This window comes from Physella acuta, unplaced genomic scaffold, assembly GCF_028476545.2.
Source record: "Physella acuta isolate Inbredline_101_S28 unplaced genomic scaffold, ASM2847654v3 ptg000693l, whole genome shotgun sequence".
NCBI lineage: Eukaryota > Metazoa > Mollusca > Gastropoda > Physidae > Physella > Physella acuta.
The window spans coordinates 171913-189255 of record NW_026732212.1 but is presented as its reverse complement, the minus strand read 5'-3'; the positions used below and the strand labels follow the sequence as shown (position 1 = coordinate 189255).

Here is a 17343-nt window from a genome sequence, read left to right as displayed (position 1 = left end):
CAAACAAAAAAAAAACAACAAAAAATTAAATATTCAAACATGTAAACAAACTTGAGTTTTAGTAGTATAGAGATAGATAGATTACATCGGAGGAAAAAATTATTTGTTCTAATTTGTTTTGGTGTTGGGGAAAAAATAATTACATAATTAGCTGGGATTGATCAAGTGAAATGTGGTAAATAAAACACATATATTTTAAATACTGCCTTTTATTTATTTTATACACTAAAGGTACTGTTTACTAATTATTTTTAAAAATCAATGACACTAAAGAAGACCGCTCCTAAATGTCCTCTATGTTTACTTCTATCTTTCCGTTTGCGTATAAGCGTGGGTTATTATAATCGTTCACTAAATTGATTCAGGCGCGTCCCGAAAATTATATTTAAAATTAAAAAAAAAGCATTAAAACGTGTGGGTGTAGTGTGTTTGTAGTGTGAAATTGGTGTGTGAAGTGTGGGTGAAATGTGAGCGTTGTGTGGGTGATGTGTGGGAGTGGTGTGGGTGAGGTATTGGAGTGTTGTCTATGAAGTGTGGGAGTAGATGAGAGTGGTGTCCTTATTATATTGGTGTAGGTGTACTGAGGATGTTTATGTTGTTTATAAAGAAAATTAAAACTGTTAAGTCTCTAATGAGAGAACTGACCGCCCCACATAGACGACACTTTTTGACCTATATTGACCCAGCTCGGCAGCTAACGTTATATTTTCTGTTGTGCTTTTTGTCTTATCTAATTGATTCGTGACTTTAAAACAACTACCTTTTAAAAAATTTAGTATAAATCTAGGCTTCATCGCGATGAGATCTGAACATTGTAGAATCAGCTTTCATTGGTAAGAATTTTCTATTATTACATACTTGTTGGCTTATAATTAATCAATGCAATTTTTTGTAGCCGGTAATTATGATATAAATTAACTGACAGTTAATGCATTGCTTTAGCAGACCATAAAAGTTTGTTACGATTTGACGGAATTAGGATTGTGGAATGTAATTAAAAAACTTTACAGGACAAAATAAAATAGACATTAAAGATTACGCTTTAACAGACGTAAGAGGACAAAATTTATCATTTTCAAAGCAGTAAGTACGAATGGATGAGAAATCGTCATGTCATCCCGATATGACATCCTGGTCATGGCATTTATTTAAAATGTCTCAAACTCATCTGGCAGTAACACGGAATGGCCACGAATAAACTAGAATCAAGTGGGGAAGGGTGGGGTTTAAAATGCATTATTTTTAATAATTTATTTTTATTTCGAGCTTTGGTTTTTTCTGCTGTTTCTTTAAAAGTGTTGCAGAGAAAATTTAAACTGTAACAGTGACGTTTGCAGATGTCAAATTAATGTGTGACTTTAATGTTATCTATTGTCTCATTGAACTTGTTGTGTGAATTTAATGTTATCTATTTTCTCATTGAACTGCCCACAGTGGTCACAATGTTTGTTCCCGCTCTCTTGACGTTGCTCCTTGTGGGCGCCATCACTGGCATGCCTGTCCAAGAGGACATTTCTGGTACCATCACCATCACCATCCGATCTGAGGAGGCCCAAATTCCGGTAATAATTTAATGACAGACTTTGTTTTAAATCTTGCTGACATGTTACATTAGGATAATGTAGGTTAATATCTTTTTAAAGATTGTGTAAAATAAGTATATGTAGGCCTATATGTTTTAAGTTTACATATAGTTTGTTATAGTTATTTTGAATTATAAATAATTTATCCTTGTACTTTTAACTGTATGTAGCGATTGTAACTGTTTAAAAAAAACATTTTAATACAAGCAATGTTCCTATGTATATCATACAACATTTGTGGTATGTGTCTGTAGTAGGGGCCTGTCTATCAAGTAGTGGCCCGTCAATGTTGTGGGGTCTTTCTATGTAGTACAGGTCTGTCTATGAAGTAGGGGCTTATATATGTAGTTGTGGCCTGTCTATGTAGCAGTGTTATGTCTATGAAGTAGAGGCCTGTCTATGTAAAAACACAAACACACCCAAACAAATACCGCTAAATAATTGAGATAAAAATATCTTCCCCCACCACAGGAGGACATCTCTGGGACCATCTCAATCAACTTCAGGGCTGATGAAGTGCAGGTAAATACAAACTGACCAACACTACAATGGAAATTCATTTAGTTTGTAACAAACAGAAGTCTCCAAAGTAAAAATTTATTTACCAAGTGTACTAATACAGTAAATGGCAATAATTAATGTATTTCTAAACTTTTCTATCCCCCCCCCCCACCTCCACCAAAACATGTACACCATGGCTGTAGAAAAGGGAGGAGGATATCTCTGGTACCATCACCATCACCATCAAGGCTCTGGAAGGATGGAGCACAACCTCAATCCTTCCCGCAATCTTCTCTGTAAGATAACGTCTCAGAAGATATTTGATGTTTTAAATGTATTATATAATTATATATAATTATATATATATATATATATATATATATATATATATATATATATATATATATATATATATATATATATATATATATATATATATATATATATATATAATTATATATATATGTTGTATATTATAAATACGATATAGCTTTACACATTTATTTCGACGTAAAATGTCACTACATGTACCTAAATACAATTATTCCGCCCCCAGAAGAGAGATGGACAGGACATTAGTGGTACCATAACCATCAACATCAAATCTCAAGAAGAACAGGTAAGAACTTATTTTATCCACAGGTATCAGTGGGAAGTTAAACTTTGTAAAATAAACCTTTCTTGTTACTGACATAACAGGATGGAAGAAAATGTTAAAAACAGGCGGAGAGTTAACCTGAGTAAACAATTTATCAAGCGCTGCTAAAACTAACGTTTAATGCTATTGAGATTTTATCATACTTTAGTGACTTTTCAGCTCAATTAAGAAATTGTGTATAGTCCTGCTATTAATCACTTTCAATATTATTTTTAAATTGCTTATCAGAAAAGAGATAACATGGAAGATATCTCTGGTACAATCACCATCACCATCAAGTCAGAAGAAGCATGGACCGACTACATTGGACCAGCCCTCCAAATCGCTCAGGTTGTTGCACCTTTTATTGGCAAGAGAGAGAACGCCCAAGAAGCGTGGACAGACTTTATTGGTCCAGCCATTCAAATCGCAACCACTGTTGCACCTCTTTTCCTTGGCAAGAAAGAACTGACCCAAGAATCATGGACTGATATCCTTGGAACGGTACTTAATGTTGCTACCACTGTTGCGCCACTTCTCCTTGGCAAGAAAGAACTGACCCAAGAATCATGGACTGATATTCTAGGAACGGTACTTAATGTTGCTACCACTGTTGCACCACTTCTCCTTGGCAAGAAAGAACTGACCCAAGAATCATGGACTGATATCCTTGGAACGGTAATTAATGTTGCTACCACTGTTGCACCACTTTTCATTGGCAAGAAAGAACTGACCCAAGAATCATGGACTGATATTCTAGGAACGGTTCTCAATGTTGCTACCACTGTTGCACCACTTTTCCTTGGCAAAAAAGATCTTACTGAAGACGTATGGACTGACTACATTGCACCAGCCCTCCAAATTGCTCAAATTGTTACCCCACTTATCACTAATGGAAAGAGGGAACTTACCGAGGATGTATGGACTGACTACATTGCACCAGCCCTCCAAATTGCTCAAATTGTTACCCCACTTATCACTAATGGAAAGAGGGAACTTACCGAGGATGTATGGACTGACTACATTGCACCAGCCCTCCAAATTGCTCAAATTGTTACCCCACTTATCACTAATGGAAAGAGGGAACTTACCGAGGATGTATGGACTGACTACATTGCACCAGCCCTCCAAATTGCTCAAATTGTTACCCCACTAATCACTAATGGAAAGAGGGAACTGACCGAGGATGTATGGACTGACTACATTGCACCAGCCCTCCAAATTGCTCAAATTGTTACCCCACTTATCACTAATGGAAAGAGGGAACTGACCGAGGATGTATGGACTGACTACATTGCACCAGCCCTCCAAATTGCTCAAATTGTTACCCCACTTATCACTAATGGAAAGAGGGAACTTACCGAGGATGTATGGACTGACTACATTGCACCAGCCCTCCAAATTGCTCAAATTGTTACCCCACTTATCACTAATGGAAAGAAGGAACTTAACGAGGATGTATGGACTGACTACATTGCACCAGCCCTCCAAATTGCTCAAATTGTTACCCCACTTATCACTAATGGAAAGAGGGAACTTACCGAGGATGTATGGACTGACTACATTGCACCAGCCCTCCAAATTGCTCAAATTGTTACCCCACTTATCACTAATGGAAAGAAGGAACTTACCGAGGATGTATGGACTGACTACATTGCACCAGCCCTCCAAATTGCTCAAATTGTTACCCCACTTATCACTAATGGAAAGAAGGAACTTAACGAGGATGTATGGACTGACTACATTGCACCAGCCCTCCAAATTGCTCAAATTGTTACCCCACTTATCACTAATGGAAAGAGGGAACTTACCGAGGATGTATGGACTGACTACATTGCACCAGCCCTCCAAATTGCTCAAATTGTTACCCCACTTATCACTAATGGAAAGAGGGAACTTACCGAGGATGTATGGACTGACTACATTGCACCAGCCCTCCAAATTGCTCAAATTGTTACCCCACTTATCACTAATGGAAAGAGGGAACTTACCGAGGATGTATGGACTGACTACATTGCACCAGCCCTCCAAATTGCTCAAATTGTTACCCCACTTATCACTAATGGAAAGAGGGAACTTACCGAGGATGTATGGACTGACTACATTGCACCAGCCCTCCAAATTGCTCAAATTGTTACCCCACTTATCACTGGCAAGAAAGCCATTACTGACTTTATTAATCCACTAATTATGAGTTAAGTTGTTTTGTAATTGTAAATATAAAATTAACTCATCTACTTTTCCTAACATCATTTAAAAAAAGATGCTAATATATTCTAATTTTACTACTATATACATCTGTTTATTAAAAAATACCTTTTCAAACCTTGAATAATGATGTATAATTTTCAACCATGTGAAAAGTTAATAGTGGTCAGTATGAAGAATTATTGCCATAAAAATATTTAATAAAAGCGATTACGTATATTTTGTATTCTTATTTTTTTATTAAGTATTGTTTACTTGTTATAAGTACTTATTGTGGACTTTACAGAAATGTAAAAGTAAAGTACCCTTTTTAAACCTATCGGTTTATGGAGCAAGTGAAGCAGAGCTCAACTGTTTCTGTGACCTCGGAATATAAAGAGATAGTGTGGTCAGCAATATGCCCAACCGCCTTTACTTTCCCTAACATGAGTACCTTGACTTCTACAGAAGAAGACACTATTTTGGCAGGTGAATCGGTAGGAAAATATTTGTATCCTATCTATAACAAAGAGGTCGGATGGCGATTTCGTTAAAACGAAATCAGAATCAGAATCTAGAATCTCAGCCGATCAAACACTATTTTCTATGTAAGACTCAATGAAATTATCAATGACAGAGTCAATGATAACTACCGCTCTCTTGGATATTTCTCTCGAGAAAATCAATGATAAAGCGTTAATAGCTATAAAGAGAGAGAGTTTATCAAAACGGAAATAATTCAATTCGTTTAATTGATAAAGCGTTAAGCGCAATTATTAATAATTAATTTTTCAGTGATTGATACAATTGTTTAGGGACAGTTAAACTATTTTTTTAAAATATAGAACCTCTATCTTTGTTTATAATTTATTAATTAAAATAAGATTTTTTTTAAATAATTAAAACAGGCCTTTTTACTATATTATTTGAAACAAAAATTAATAACTAATAAACATAATAAATAATTTTAATTATTTCTCATTCTAAACCTATCGAATATCTTTTTTTTTTAAAATGCAAGGTAATCTTTTATAGAACCTACATAATTAACGTTTCTTCTAATAATAATAAAAAAAACTCTTAGAAAAATTATTAATTTTACAAATACTAGAGTAGTCTCCCTTGACAGGTTCTATTGGAATGTATTTAGTGTTGATTTTCGTTGTGAAATACAGTTGACTTTTTAAATTAATTATATAAGAAAACAATCTATCTCTGTGTATATTTGTTTTAGAAAATATTATTACAATGCTTAGAATAGGTCTTTCTGGTTAGATAGCAATTATTAAATTATTTCTCATTCTAAATCTTTGGCTATCGAGTTTCATGGGTTTTTTAAATTTATGATTATGAACACATTGGCTTGACGAAAATGATTATATACACTTAAATACATAATAAAATTTACTTTTATTAATAAACCTACACTATTTTATGCACACACACACTCACACACACACACACACACAAAGAATATTTTAGCGGCAGGTACAACGTCAAAAAAAGAAAGGAAACTCCTTTAAACTGAATAGTTATACCTAACAACAAAATTTAAAAAATACATAGTCTAAGAGCACACTAGCACATACATACATACATACGAACATATATGTGTGTGTGTAAATAGGATGTGAGGTAGGCAGACAGGCAGGGTGGAAGGAAAGCAGTTTGGCAGCAATAACGGTAGATAGGAAAGTAGGTAGGCAGGCGGCAGCGCAGGCAGGTTAGTAGATGATTAGAATTAATAATTGCGTTTAACGCTTTATCAATTAAACTAATTAAATCATTTCCGTTTTGATAAACTCTCTCTCTCTTTATAACTATTAACGCTTTATCATTGACTTTCTCGAGAGAAATATCTAAGAGAGCGGTAGTTATCATTGAATCTGTCATTGATAATTTCATTGAGTCTTACATTGAAAAAAAGGCTTTGATCGGCAGCTTGCTCTCTCTCTCTCTCTCTCTCTCTCTCTCTCTCTCTCTCTCTCTCCAGCCGATCAAACCACCCCATGCGAATGGCTATCTCTGTATCTGTCAATGATCGGATCACTGAGTAACTAATAGATATACGGTCACTTCCTGTGTGGATCAGCCGACAAACTCAATGATAATTGCTCCGACTTTTGAATCTATAAATAGAATAACAAAAGGAAGGAAACGAAATTTTAAACTGATTTCCGCCATTACAAAAATAATATGAAACCTACAGTTCACGACACATCGCATAGGAATTTAAAATAAATATTAGGCCTATAGGTTTAATACATATTTCTTAGAATATAGAAATTTAGATCTAGTGTTCTGGTTAGTAGTTATTTCATGTTTATTAGAATATAGTCTAGATTCTAGAATCTAATTATACGGCTGCATAAAAAGAAAACCCATCTGCCATCTAGATCTAGAGAAGCGGAGGTAAGAAGGTTAAATTAGTAATTTACATGATTTTTATTGTAGTTTCACTGTTTGTTAGGCCCAATTATTAAATCTTTAGATCAGAGGTCCAGCTTGATCATGTGTGGTATCTATTGTGGTGCATTGGAATGAAAAGCCCACATACTTAAATATAGAATCTAGTAGGCCTATACTATAACTGTACTGCCCTATACTTTAAATTTGTTACCACAAGAAAAAAGCCTATTTACTATTATTAGTTATAATTAAATTAAATTGAAATATTTGTTTATCTTTATAGTTTATAGTGAATGCATGCTAATGAGCATTATTCAAGCTGCTGTTATATTTAGGCTTATAGGCCTATATACTAAAAGTATATACTCTATAGCTTAGGCTATATACTATAGACTATATATTATATACCAATATTGTGCATAAAACTTAAAGCATGTAAGCATACACAATAATAATTATCATTAGACCTATAGTAACTAAGACTCATACTATTTAGTACTACTTTAATACTACCTTTAAACTATTAGGCATAATGAAATAATGATTAATAATTTCAGTGTTTTCCGCACTCAAGAGGAAGGAGGTTGCAGGGAACTTAGAGACTAATCTTTGCCAACATACTGGATTTCTGGTGATGACAATAGGAGCAAATAGTATGCGGCTCAGTTAATACTAAAAACAATTGATTTTAGTAATTAGTGGTAAGCTCTTTTTTAAAATAATATATTATAACATGGTATCGCAAAGGTTCAGGTTGTCCGATAAATGATAATTAGAGTCAGGTTTAGGACTATAGTTTAATGCTTGGTTAGTAATATGCATCAAGTTGGGAAAGACAAAGAAATGGAAATACATAGAATTTAATGTGTTCATTCGCAAACGTTACTATTTAAAATTTTTTAGGCCTGCTATTTATTGCTGAATAATAAAATCACTATACTTATCCACTATATTATGTTTAAATAAAGTGAGTTTAGATCAGTCGAGTAAATAAATTTAATAGCAAGACATAACTAAAATTTACAATGAATATATATATATATATATATATATATATATATATATATATATATATATATATATATATATATATATATATATATATATATATATTGCTATTTTATAAAAGTATGTAAATCACAGAACAAACATTACTTTGTATTTTGTCTACAACTTAACAAAAATGCTACTACTTTGATGGATTGCACTAAATAGGGGTTAGCTTTAATTTAATAATTTGTGAGATATTCTTGCTAATCTATGTGGAAATTGCTTTTCAGGACTATGAGTGTGTGTTTGGTCATCCAGATTTCATAACTACAACTGATGTTCAATTACAAGGGATATTAATCAGTCTCCGTGGACTATACACTGTGCCTAGTTTCATCCTCAGGTAACTGTACTATAGGCATAACCCATTTTTTAAAGTAATTATTATAGCAAGAGATAGCATTATATGTTAAAATAAATATAATGGATTTTAATCCAAAATATTTTATTAATTATTGTCTTTTCTTAAATTCTAATAAATCAGTGAGTTGTACAATATATTATATTTGAATGATAATTGAAACACATATTGTTATAGAGCTCAAAACTATGTACTTATCTAATATAATTAATATACTGAAACAGTTTTATTGAAGCATATTATTTCATATTTTACCACACAGAGACTGATGTGTAAGCTTAAAGTAAAGACATCAAATCAAAGTATCAGCTATCAAGAGGGTAAATATTGATAGTCTACTTCATTAATCTTCAATATGAATGAACACAATTTTAAATCTATAATATTTGCTGATAATGTTTGTTTCTTGTTATTCATCATGTTCAGTGCTTTATCTTTTCAAAGTAATTAGTTATAGTAAAGAAATAGTAGAGATAGTAATATAAATTTGTAATGTATTTCTCTTGCTAGTTCCACAAAAGAATATTTCAAAATATTTTGTCTTTATTTCATTTACAGAAGAACATTCAAAATCATATTGTGATACACAAATCAAGCAAGTCTATAACCAGCAATATGATACAGGCCAAGAAAAAGCTGGATATTTGATTGGAAGGGTGGCACAAAAAAGATGGGTTATCACTAGGGAAACAAGCTCGGAATACAGTTCACTGTTGGGACATCAAGCCAAATACTTCTAAACTTATTTGAATCATTTTTGCTGTTTATTATAATTCATCCAATTGTCTTATTAAATATATAAATTTATATATATACACAATTCCTAATATAGAATTTCTAAAAATGTTTTATTATAATATTTAAAAATGAAACAAACATGTTCCCAGAACACAGCCACATAATGTCAACATGTTCCCAGAACACAGCCACATAATGTCAACATGTTCCCAGAACACAGCCACATAATGTCAACATGTTCCCAGAACACAGCCACATAATGTCAACATGTTCCCAGAACACACAAAATGGCAACATGTTCCCAGAACACAGCCAAACAATGTCAACATGTTCCATGAACTCACAAAATGGCAACATGTTCCCAGAACACACAAAATGTCATTATGTGCCCAGAATACACAAAATGGCAACATGTTCCCAGAACACACAAAATGGCAACATGTGCCGAGAACACAAAAAATGACAACATGTGCCGTTAACAATACTTCACTTTTTCCTTAACAATTTTACAAGCAGGTAATAAAGCCATAAATCTTTACTGTGGATATAGCCAATAAATAGGGTAACCTTCACTTTATGCAATTTGTAGTTTTCAATGCCTGTCCCATGCATAGTATTTAGCTTAGTGTTTTGGGCCTTGCTTCATTTACTCAATAAATTATATAGGCATGAGAATTTTCATTTTAATCTGCAAAAGCTACATTCTGTACATTATTATTTTCAAACTACATCATATATTTTTCTCCTCTCTGATAAAAAATATTCCTCATATTGTTTGTGTCAAGTATTTTATTTTTATCTATGCAATGCTATATTCCTATTTTATAATAATTACTTTTATACAAATTCTTTTGAAAACTGTTCTTTATTGATTTGTATCATTTTCTTTATTTCTGAAAAATAAAACTTTGTTTGGGAATCCTTTTTTTGTTTCTGTACAAATTAATAAATATAAATACCTACCAGGCTTAATATCCAGCAACATTAAACAATTAAGTAAGGCCTATTGTTAGTAATGGTAAATTTTATACTAATTAATGTGATTTCTCCTGGCCACCTTGTTCTGAATACCTTCAACTGTGTCAATGTTGCTACCAACTCCAATAATTAAAACTGAAGTCATTTACTATGAAGTAAAACTTGGGTGTAATCCAAATCCACCCAGTTGCCGGGGGCAAGGTACCAAACATGATGTCCAGTAGAGGGTTAAGAAAGTATCATTATTAAATCACTATTAAACCCCTCCTCGCCTACGCCATTGCTTGTACGCATATGGAAGTTATCGGAATTTACTGTATTGCTTATAAGTCGAAAATGCGAAAAAGACACGTTTAACATTACTAGTTTGAAGAATAACATTCATGTTAGCCGAAACAGGTGTATTCTAAAGTTGTTTAAATTCATTTTATTGTTCATTACGATTATGTTGTCGTAAAATATAGGCCTATTTTAAAAAAGCATAACTAAAAAGTGTTTTAACGCATTTTCTTCTTAGAAAAGCCTCACATGCATGATATCATTAACATTACGGCAAATCAAACCCTTGAAGAAGCCCCATCAACCATTCAATTATTACGATGGGCAACAAATAAAACGCCCGCATCAAGGTACAGTCCTTATGCTATCGACATTAGCTCAATCCCGGCAACTAACGTGTCCCAAAACCAAGAATTGAAATCTTGACCCATTATTCTGATTAATTAGTGGTTAAACATCTTTAGGCATCTGAAAACGTTAGTTTTTAATCTAGTGTACTCAAAAAGGAAGAACATAAAGCTTTATGCCGCCTTAAAAACCCAATCCCATGTTACGCAAGGCGTCGATAGAGAAAGAATAAGGCTTTGAGTCAGAACAGGCAAGGGCTTAGATAACTGCCAAAATACCATATCTGTAGACCTCACAAGTCTTGACGATAGATTTGTGCCTCTGTTTTTAGACTTTCAGAACAAATACATGTGATGTGGTCAGTAGGCACATAAAAGAGAAAAGTAGTTTTAATCTAGAGACTTCAAACATTTCTGAAGGACCGAATTTGAACTTGTAGGCCGTGGTGTCGATGCCAAAGTTTAGCGTCGTCCGCAAAGATAAGCTATCGTTATATCATCTCTATGCCCATATTGTGACAGATATTTACAAATGTGTCTAATATAGGACAGAATACATAGCTACTCAACAGAGATAAGAGAAATCAATTGTCCACGACTTAAGAAACCACTGTACTGCAAAACCCACCTAAATGGAAAATGTCTTAGATGTGTGTTTTAATACAAATGTGTCGCGAGTTAGGACCTGTAGGTAGTCTGTTACTACTCTATATCTAAAAACAATAAAAAGATAACGTGAATTTTACTTGTTAAATTTCTTGGTTAACTGTATTTGTTGCATCTTGTTCAATTTTGTTAATATTGATTAGCCTAAAGGGTTCAAATGTAACAAAGAAAATTGTGACTAAGTTTCCGGGTGCGGGTATGCGGACACTAGTTAAAGTAGGCCCTATATATCTATTTATATTTATAGAAATGAAAGTATGTTTATCTGTTTGTCCTATATGAATTACTACATCTTTTTCATCGGATCGCCATAAAACTTTGTGAACAGAGTTTTTTCCAGGAATCTATTCGGAGGGGGGAGGGGGGAAAGCAGAGCCCACCCAGCCCCCGAAGAAAGTCTATCGACCCCCCCCCCCCCCCCGAACGAAACGGAATTTATATAGAAAAAAAACTTTTAACAGTGTCCGCACGCCCCACCCCCCGGAAAGATTTCGCCAGGGCGGCGCCCTAGCAGGAAGTAGAAGCGTAGCAACCTATTCCGGCGCCCGGGGCGAACTATCAATTATGTGCCAACCCTATTCAAACGCTGGCAAAAAGGCGCCCATCTCTACATACACTCCCCTATATAAAATAATTGAGGATATCAGTCATGTATAAAACTGTATTCTTAAATTTTACTGAAGAATAAGGATTTTTTAAAAATTGTCTACCCCTTTTGGCGCCCCATTCGATCTGGGGTCTCTGACAGGAAGCAATGCAATTTTTCTCCATAAAAATAAAAGCCAGATGCAATTTGACACTGTTCGTACGAGAGTCATAAAATTTTGGGTAGTTGGTGAAAAGGGTTTCGAGAAAGAAAAAAATTCTTAAGCGTGGCACCCTGGGAGGGTTCGATTTTTCTAATTATACGATTATGAGCTCAGAATACATAGGGGAATCCAGAGGGGCTATCTCATCAATTGCGGTCATAGGTAATACTAGATTCAGCAGAGGCGTAGCGAGGGGGGCGGGGGTACATATGTTCCGGGCGCCAACCCTAGGGGCGCCTAAATGGTTGGAAAAATTTAAAAGCTCATTTTAGCTATAGTTTTGCATTATAAATATTTAAAAAAATACGGGGGGGGGGGTGGGGGGGGGGACGCCAAATTGAAAGTTTGTCTCCGGCGGGAGGGGGGGGGGGGCGCCAAATTGAAAATTTGTCCCCAGGCGCCAGGAATGGTGCTACGCCTCTGAGATTCAGTGATAAAACTACACCAGGTTCATCCGCCAGCTCCCCGGCGGTTGAGTGGCCCAGAGCGGCCAAGACCCATCTCGGGCGACACTACGGTTTAGATGGGCTACTATAAATGTTCAATAAGTAGAATAATGAGCGCCCGCCGGTGCCCTGGCAGTTGGCGACAGCGAGCGCCCCGGGATCTACAGAGAGTGCCTCCTTAAAGAGCACCCTACAATAGGGACACGGTGGCAAACGACATTTTATAATTAAACCGAATTAGGGGCGCCCCTGCGAAAATATAACCAGTGGCTCCCTGGAGCGCCAAGGGACGCGTCTCTAACACATGGGCGGTCGCCAATGTGTGTTCTACCTTCCTATTACAGAGGTTGATTAACGTACACTCAAGGCTTTCATACAGTGAGCCTCGGTGCGTCCAGGACAAACCCGCGCCCCAAAAACGAATATGTGGGTTTGTTTGTTTAAGCATTACCAAAGATTTCATTCGTTTTCATTCAAATTTGAGAAGCTAATGCTAATACCCCTGTAGTGGTTTCTGCGAAAAAAAAATCGATTTGGTGGCGCCCTGGCAGGGTTCCATTTAGCTCCCCGTGTTTTCCCGTGAGTACTATGGTACCTTTGTTCGTTTTAATAATTGCGAAACGCTATGAATATGATGGGCTACTATAATCGCTCACTATACCGAGTGAGGCGCCTTCCTACCTAGGCCCACCTACCTACATACCTAACTCCCTGCCTATGTACCTACCTATCTACTAACCTGCCTGCGCTGCTGCCTGCCTACCTACTTTCCTACCTACCGTTATTCCTGCCAAACTGCTTTCCTTCCACCCCGCCTGTCTACCCACCACACATCCTACTTACACACACCCATATCTTCGTATATATATATGTATGTGTTAGTGTGCTCTAGGACTATGTATTTTTACATTTGTGTTGTTACGTAGAACTATTCAGTATAAAGGAGTTTCCTTTTTTTTTTGACGTTGTAACTGCCGCTAAAATATTCTTTTTTGTATGTGTGCATAAAATAGTGTACGTTTATTAACAAAAGTAAATTTTAGTATGTATTTAAGTGTATATAATCATTTTTGTCAAGCCAATATGTTCATAATCTTAAATTTAAAAACCCATGAAACTCGATAGCCAAAGATTTAGAATGAGAATAATTGCTATTTAACCAGAAACACCCATTCTAATTATTGTAATAATATTTTTTTAAATAAATATACACAGAGATAGATTGCTTTCTTATATAATTAATTTAAAACTGTATTTTAAAACTGTATTTCATAACGAAAATTAACACAAAATACATTCGAATAGAAACTGTCAAGGGAGACTACTCTAATATTTGTAGGAATAATAGTTTTTATTTAGAGTTTTTTTTTATTATTAGAAGAAAAGTTAATCATGTAGGTTCTATATAAGATTACCTTGCATTTAAAAAAAAAGATATTCGATAGGTTTAGAATGAGAAATAGTCAAAATTATTTATTATATTCATTAGTTGTTTTTTTTAATAATATAGTACAAAGACCTGTTTTAATTATTTTTTAAAAATCTTATTTTAATTAATAAATTATAAATGAAGATCGAGGATCTATATTTTTAAAAAAATAGTTTAACTGTCCCTAAACAATTGTATCAATCGCTGAGAAATTAAGAATTAATAATTACGTTTAACGCTTTATTAATTAAACGAGTTGAATTATTTCCGTTCTAATAAACTCTCTCTCTCTTTATAACTACTAACGCTTTATCATTGAGTTTCTCGAGAGAAAAATACAGGAGAGCGGTAGTTATCATTGACTCTGTCATTGATAATTTCATTGAGTCTTTCATAGAAGATAGTGTTTGATCGGCTGACTACGCCATCCCACTGACTTTTGTTAAAATAAGTGAAAAAGATAGAAATCTCTTGGTTATTAATGATTACATATTAATTTTACGTTAAAAATGTTGGTATTAAATTAGCAATAGTGTAAAAATCTATCATTGGTTTGATTATTATGTGGGTAATATAAAGGGTTAGATTATAGGCATATTTTTTTCAAAAACCTAAGCAAAGGTGAGGTTGTAGTTAACGATTCTTTGAATTGTCCAAAAAACATTATGTATTCTATATATCCAGGAATTTTTTTTGTCTCTGTGTCACCCCCCTAAATGGCGTCACCCTGTGCGATCCGCATCCCCCGCCCCACCTCGAGACGCCTCTGAATGTACGTAGAGGCCGTACTTTCTCAGCGATAGAGTTTCAAGTTTATACATAGTATACTTAGCTGTTGTACCTCTGTTATATACTCAACTATAGGAAAAAGCCTCCAGACTCTATAGTGTGCTCAAGGCTGACATTTAAAAAAGGAGTCGATAACAGCCACGGTGAATTCTTGACTTGTTTATTACAGTTTTTACTTACTTTACAACGTCCGTTTGTTAACTTAAGGCCAATCTTGTTATTCAATTTTGAACCATTTTTGACTCATTTTTAATGGAGCTACTTCATTCAAACTTTCCTGATGCGTTTAACTTCGATGAAGATACAAGACTATTTAATTTTTAATTTAATTAGATGCTTAATTAGTCAGTGAAAATTAATTAAACGGTTTGGAAACTAAGGGAAAATGAGATTAAAAGCAAACACAAAAGCAAATTCAAACCCAAAATCAAAGAAAACACAAACAAAAACGCAAATACAAAACCATTTGCAAACTCAAACATAAACACAAACGCAAACACAAACACAAATACAAACACAAACGAAATGTGTACCCAAGCGTAAACAATAACCCAGAAAATAATGCGATATTAAACGCCAACATAAACACAAACTTAAACACAAATATAAACGCATAGTGCTCATAGTATTGCCTGGAGCCCTCAAATCACATCCTGCCGGGGTTTCATGCCTAAAACCATTGCGCACCTAATGAACGCGATTACGCGTCTATAATAGTGCGGAATAGTTCATTAACAATTATAATTAGTAAATAGTATGTTCTGTAAGTAAAATAAATAAAAGATTGCCTTTTATCAATCCATGCTAATAATAATATTCTAACAATAATGTCCTCTTACACATCCGTGTAATTTGCATTCACATTTTGCTAATTATATTATTGCAACAATAATTCCTTCTTCGAGGTCCGCAGATTTTGTATTCACATTTTTTTTATTAGGCCTAGCGTGAGTCGAATTTATTTTTAAATTACCTCCCTTGGAAAATTACAAAACAGTTCAATTATTTTGTTTTTTCGACCCTATTATTATTGAAATGTATCCACTTCTACTAGGAATCTAAACGAAAATGGTATTTGACATTGATCCGCTTAATATGTATTAGCAATATGCGTGTATTTAACATTTTCTTTACGTTATGCAAACGAGTAAAACAGTGTGCAACTATAAAATAAATTTAAGTCGTTATATAAACAAACCCTACTCTATGACTAATAATAAGTCACTGCTATGCAAGTAAAAAGCACGACATGTAAAGAGTTTACTTTTATGGTTCCAAAATCTATAGCGAAGACGGACTGACACACTACCTAGCCGCTTATATTATACATAATGCACTAACAAGTAGAAAATAAATTATACACTACTATTTAAATAACTATAAAAAAGCGTGGATCTCTTCCTAAATATTAGTAAACATATCCAATAGATACTAAAGTGACCCACGCTTTTCTTTATAATTATTTAAATAGTAGTGTATACTAAATTATTTATTTTCAACATTTTATTGCATAAAAGCTTGTTATAAAAACGGTTTTTATGAATTTTTTTTAGTCCATTACTACACAAAACCTTGTTATTAAAACGCTTTTAATCCAAGTTTTTTTCAGTACTTTCATTTTTTTTTTAAATTTACAATAGAGTTGCATGAGTAAAAACTATTGCGCACCAAATGAACGTCTGCCTACTAATTTCAGAACATTTTAATTTATTCATCAAAATTAATTTTGGCTTCTAATTACGTCAGCTTTAACGTCATATTGCACTGTCATCAAGTCTTGATCCACGTGCCAATTTTAAACCGAATTTGTCAGTTAGAAGTGTCCGAAATTTAGCCCGCCCGTTTTGATAAGTGACGACTAGCAGAGGAAGCAAGTTAAATATATATTAAATATAATATATAAGTTTGTAAAAAAACAACTTGTAAATAGCTTTGGTAGTTAATGAGATTGCTTACTTATATAGCGACCAAAGCTTTTATGAAAGAAACCAAGTTTGTTTTTCTTCTGTGCATTTAAGAGCTTGTTACTATAAAGTTTTTTTATATTATTTTTTTTTAAACAAACCTGCCAAAGCGTATTGTTTAAATATCAACCGAAACAAGATTGTACCAACCAACAAGATTGTTTCACATA

At 34.0% G+C, this 17343-nt stretch overlaps 1 protein-coding gene and 1 long non-coding RNA gene across 3 annotated transcripts; both read left to right on the top strand.

Moving 5' to 3' along the window:
• The first annotated feature begins 792 nt into the window (after positions 1 to 792).
• Positions 793 to 5146, top strand: LOC131949385 (uncharacterized). Its single transcript, XM_059311251.1, has 6 exons — positions 793 to 833; positions 1435 to 1562; positions 2055 to 2105; positions 2288 to 2380; positions 2641 to 2703; positions 2971 to 5146. The coding sequence occupies exons 2-6, from the start codon at positions 1443 to 1445 to the stop codon at positions 4918 to 4920; spliced, it is 2277 nt and encodes a 758-aa protein (XP_059167234.1). The 5' UTR covers positions 793 to 833; positions 1435 to 1442; the 3' UTR covers positions 4921 to 5146.
• Positions 5147 to 7087: 1941 nt separating this feature from the next.
• On the top strand, positions 7088 to 10388 carry LOC131949389 (uncharacterized). Of its 2 annotated transcripts, XR_009388155.1 has the most exons (5): positions 7088 to 7320; positions 7875 to 8018; positions 8598 to 8710; positions 8991 to 9048; positions 9287 to 10388. It is a non-coding gene; the product is annotated as an uncharacterized LOC131949389 (long non-coding RNA). The 2 variants fall into 2 exon arrangements; XR_009388154.1 differs by having other exon boundaries at positions 7094 to 8018.
• The last annotated feature ends 6955 nt before the right edge of the window (positions 10389 to 17343 follow it).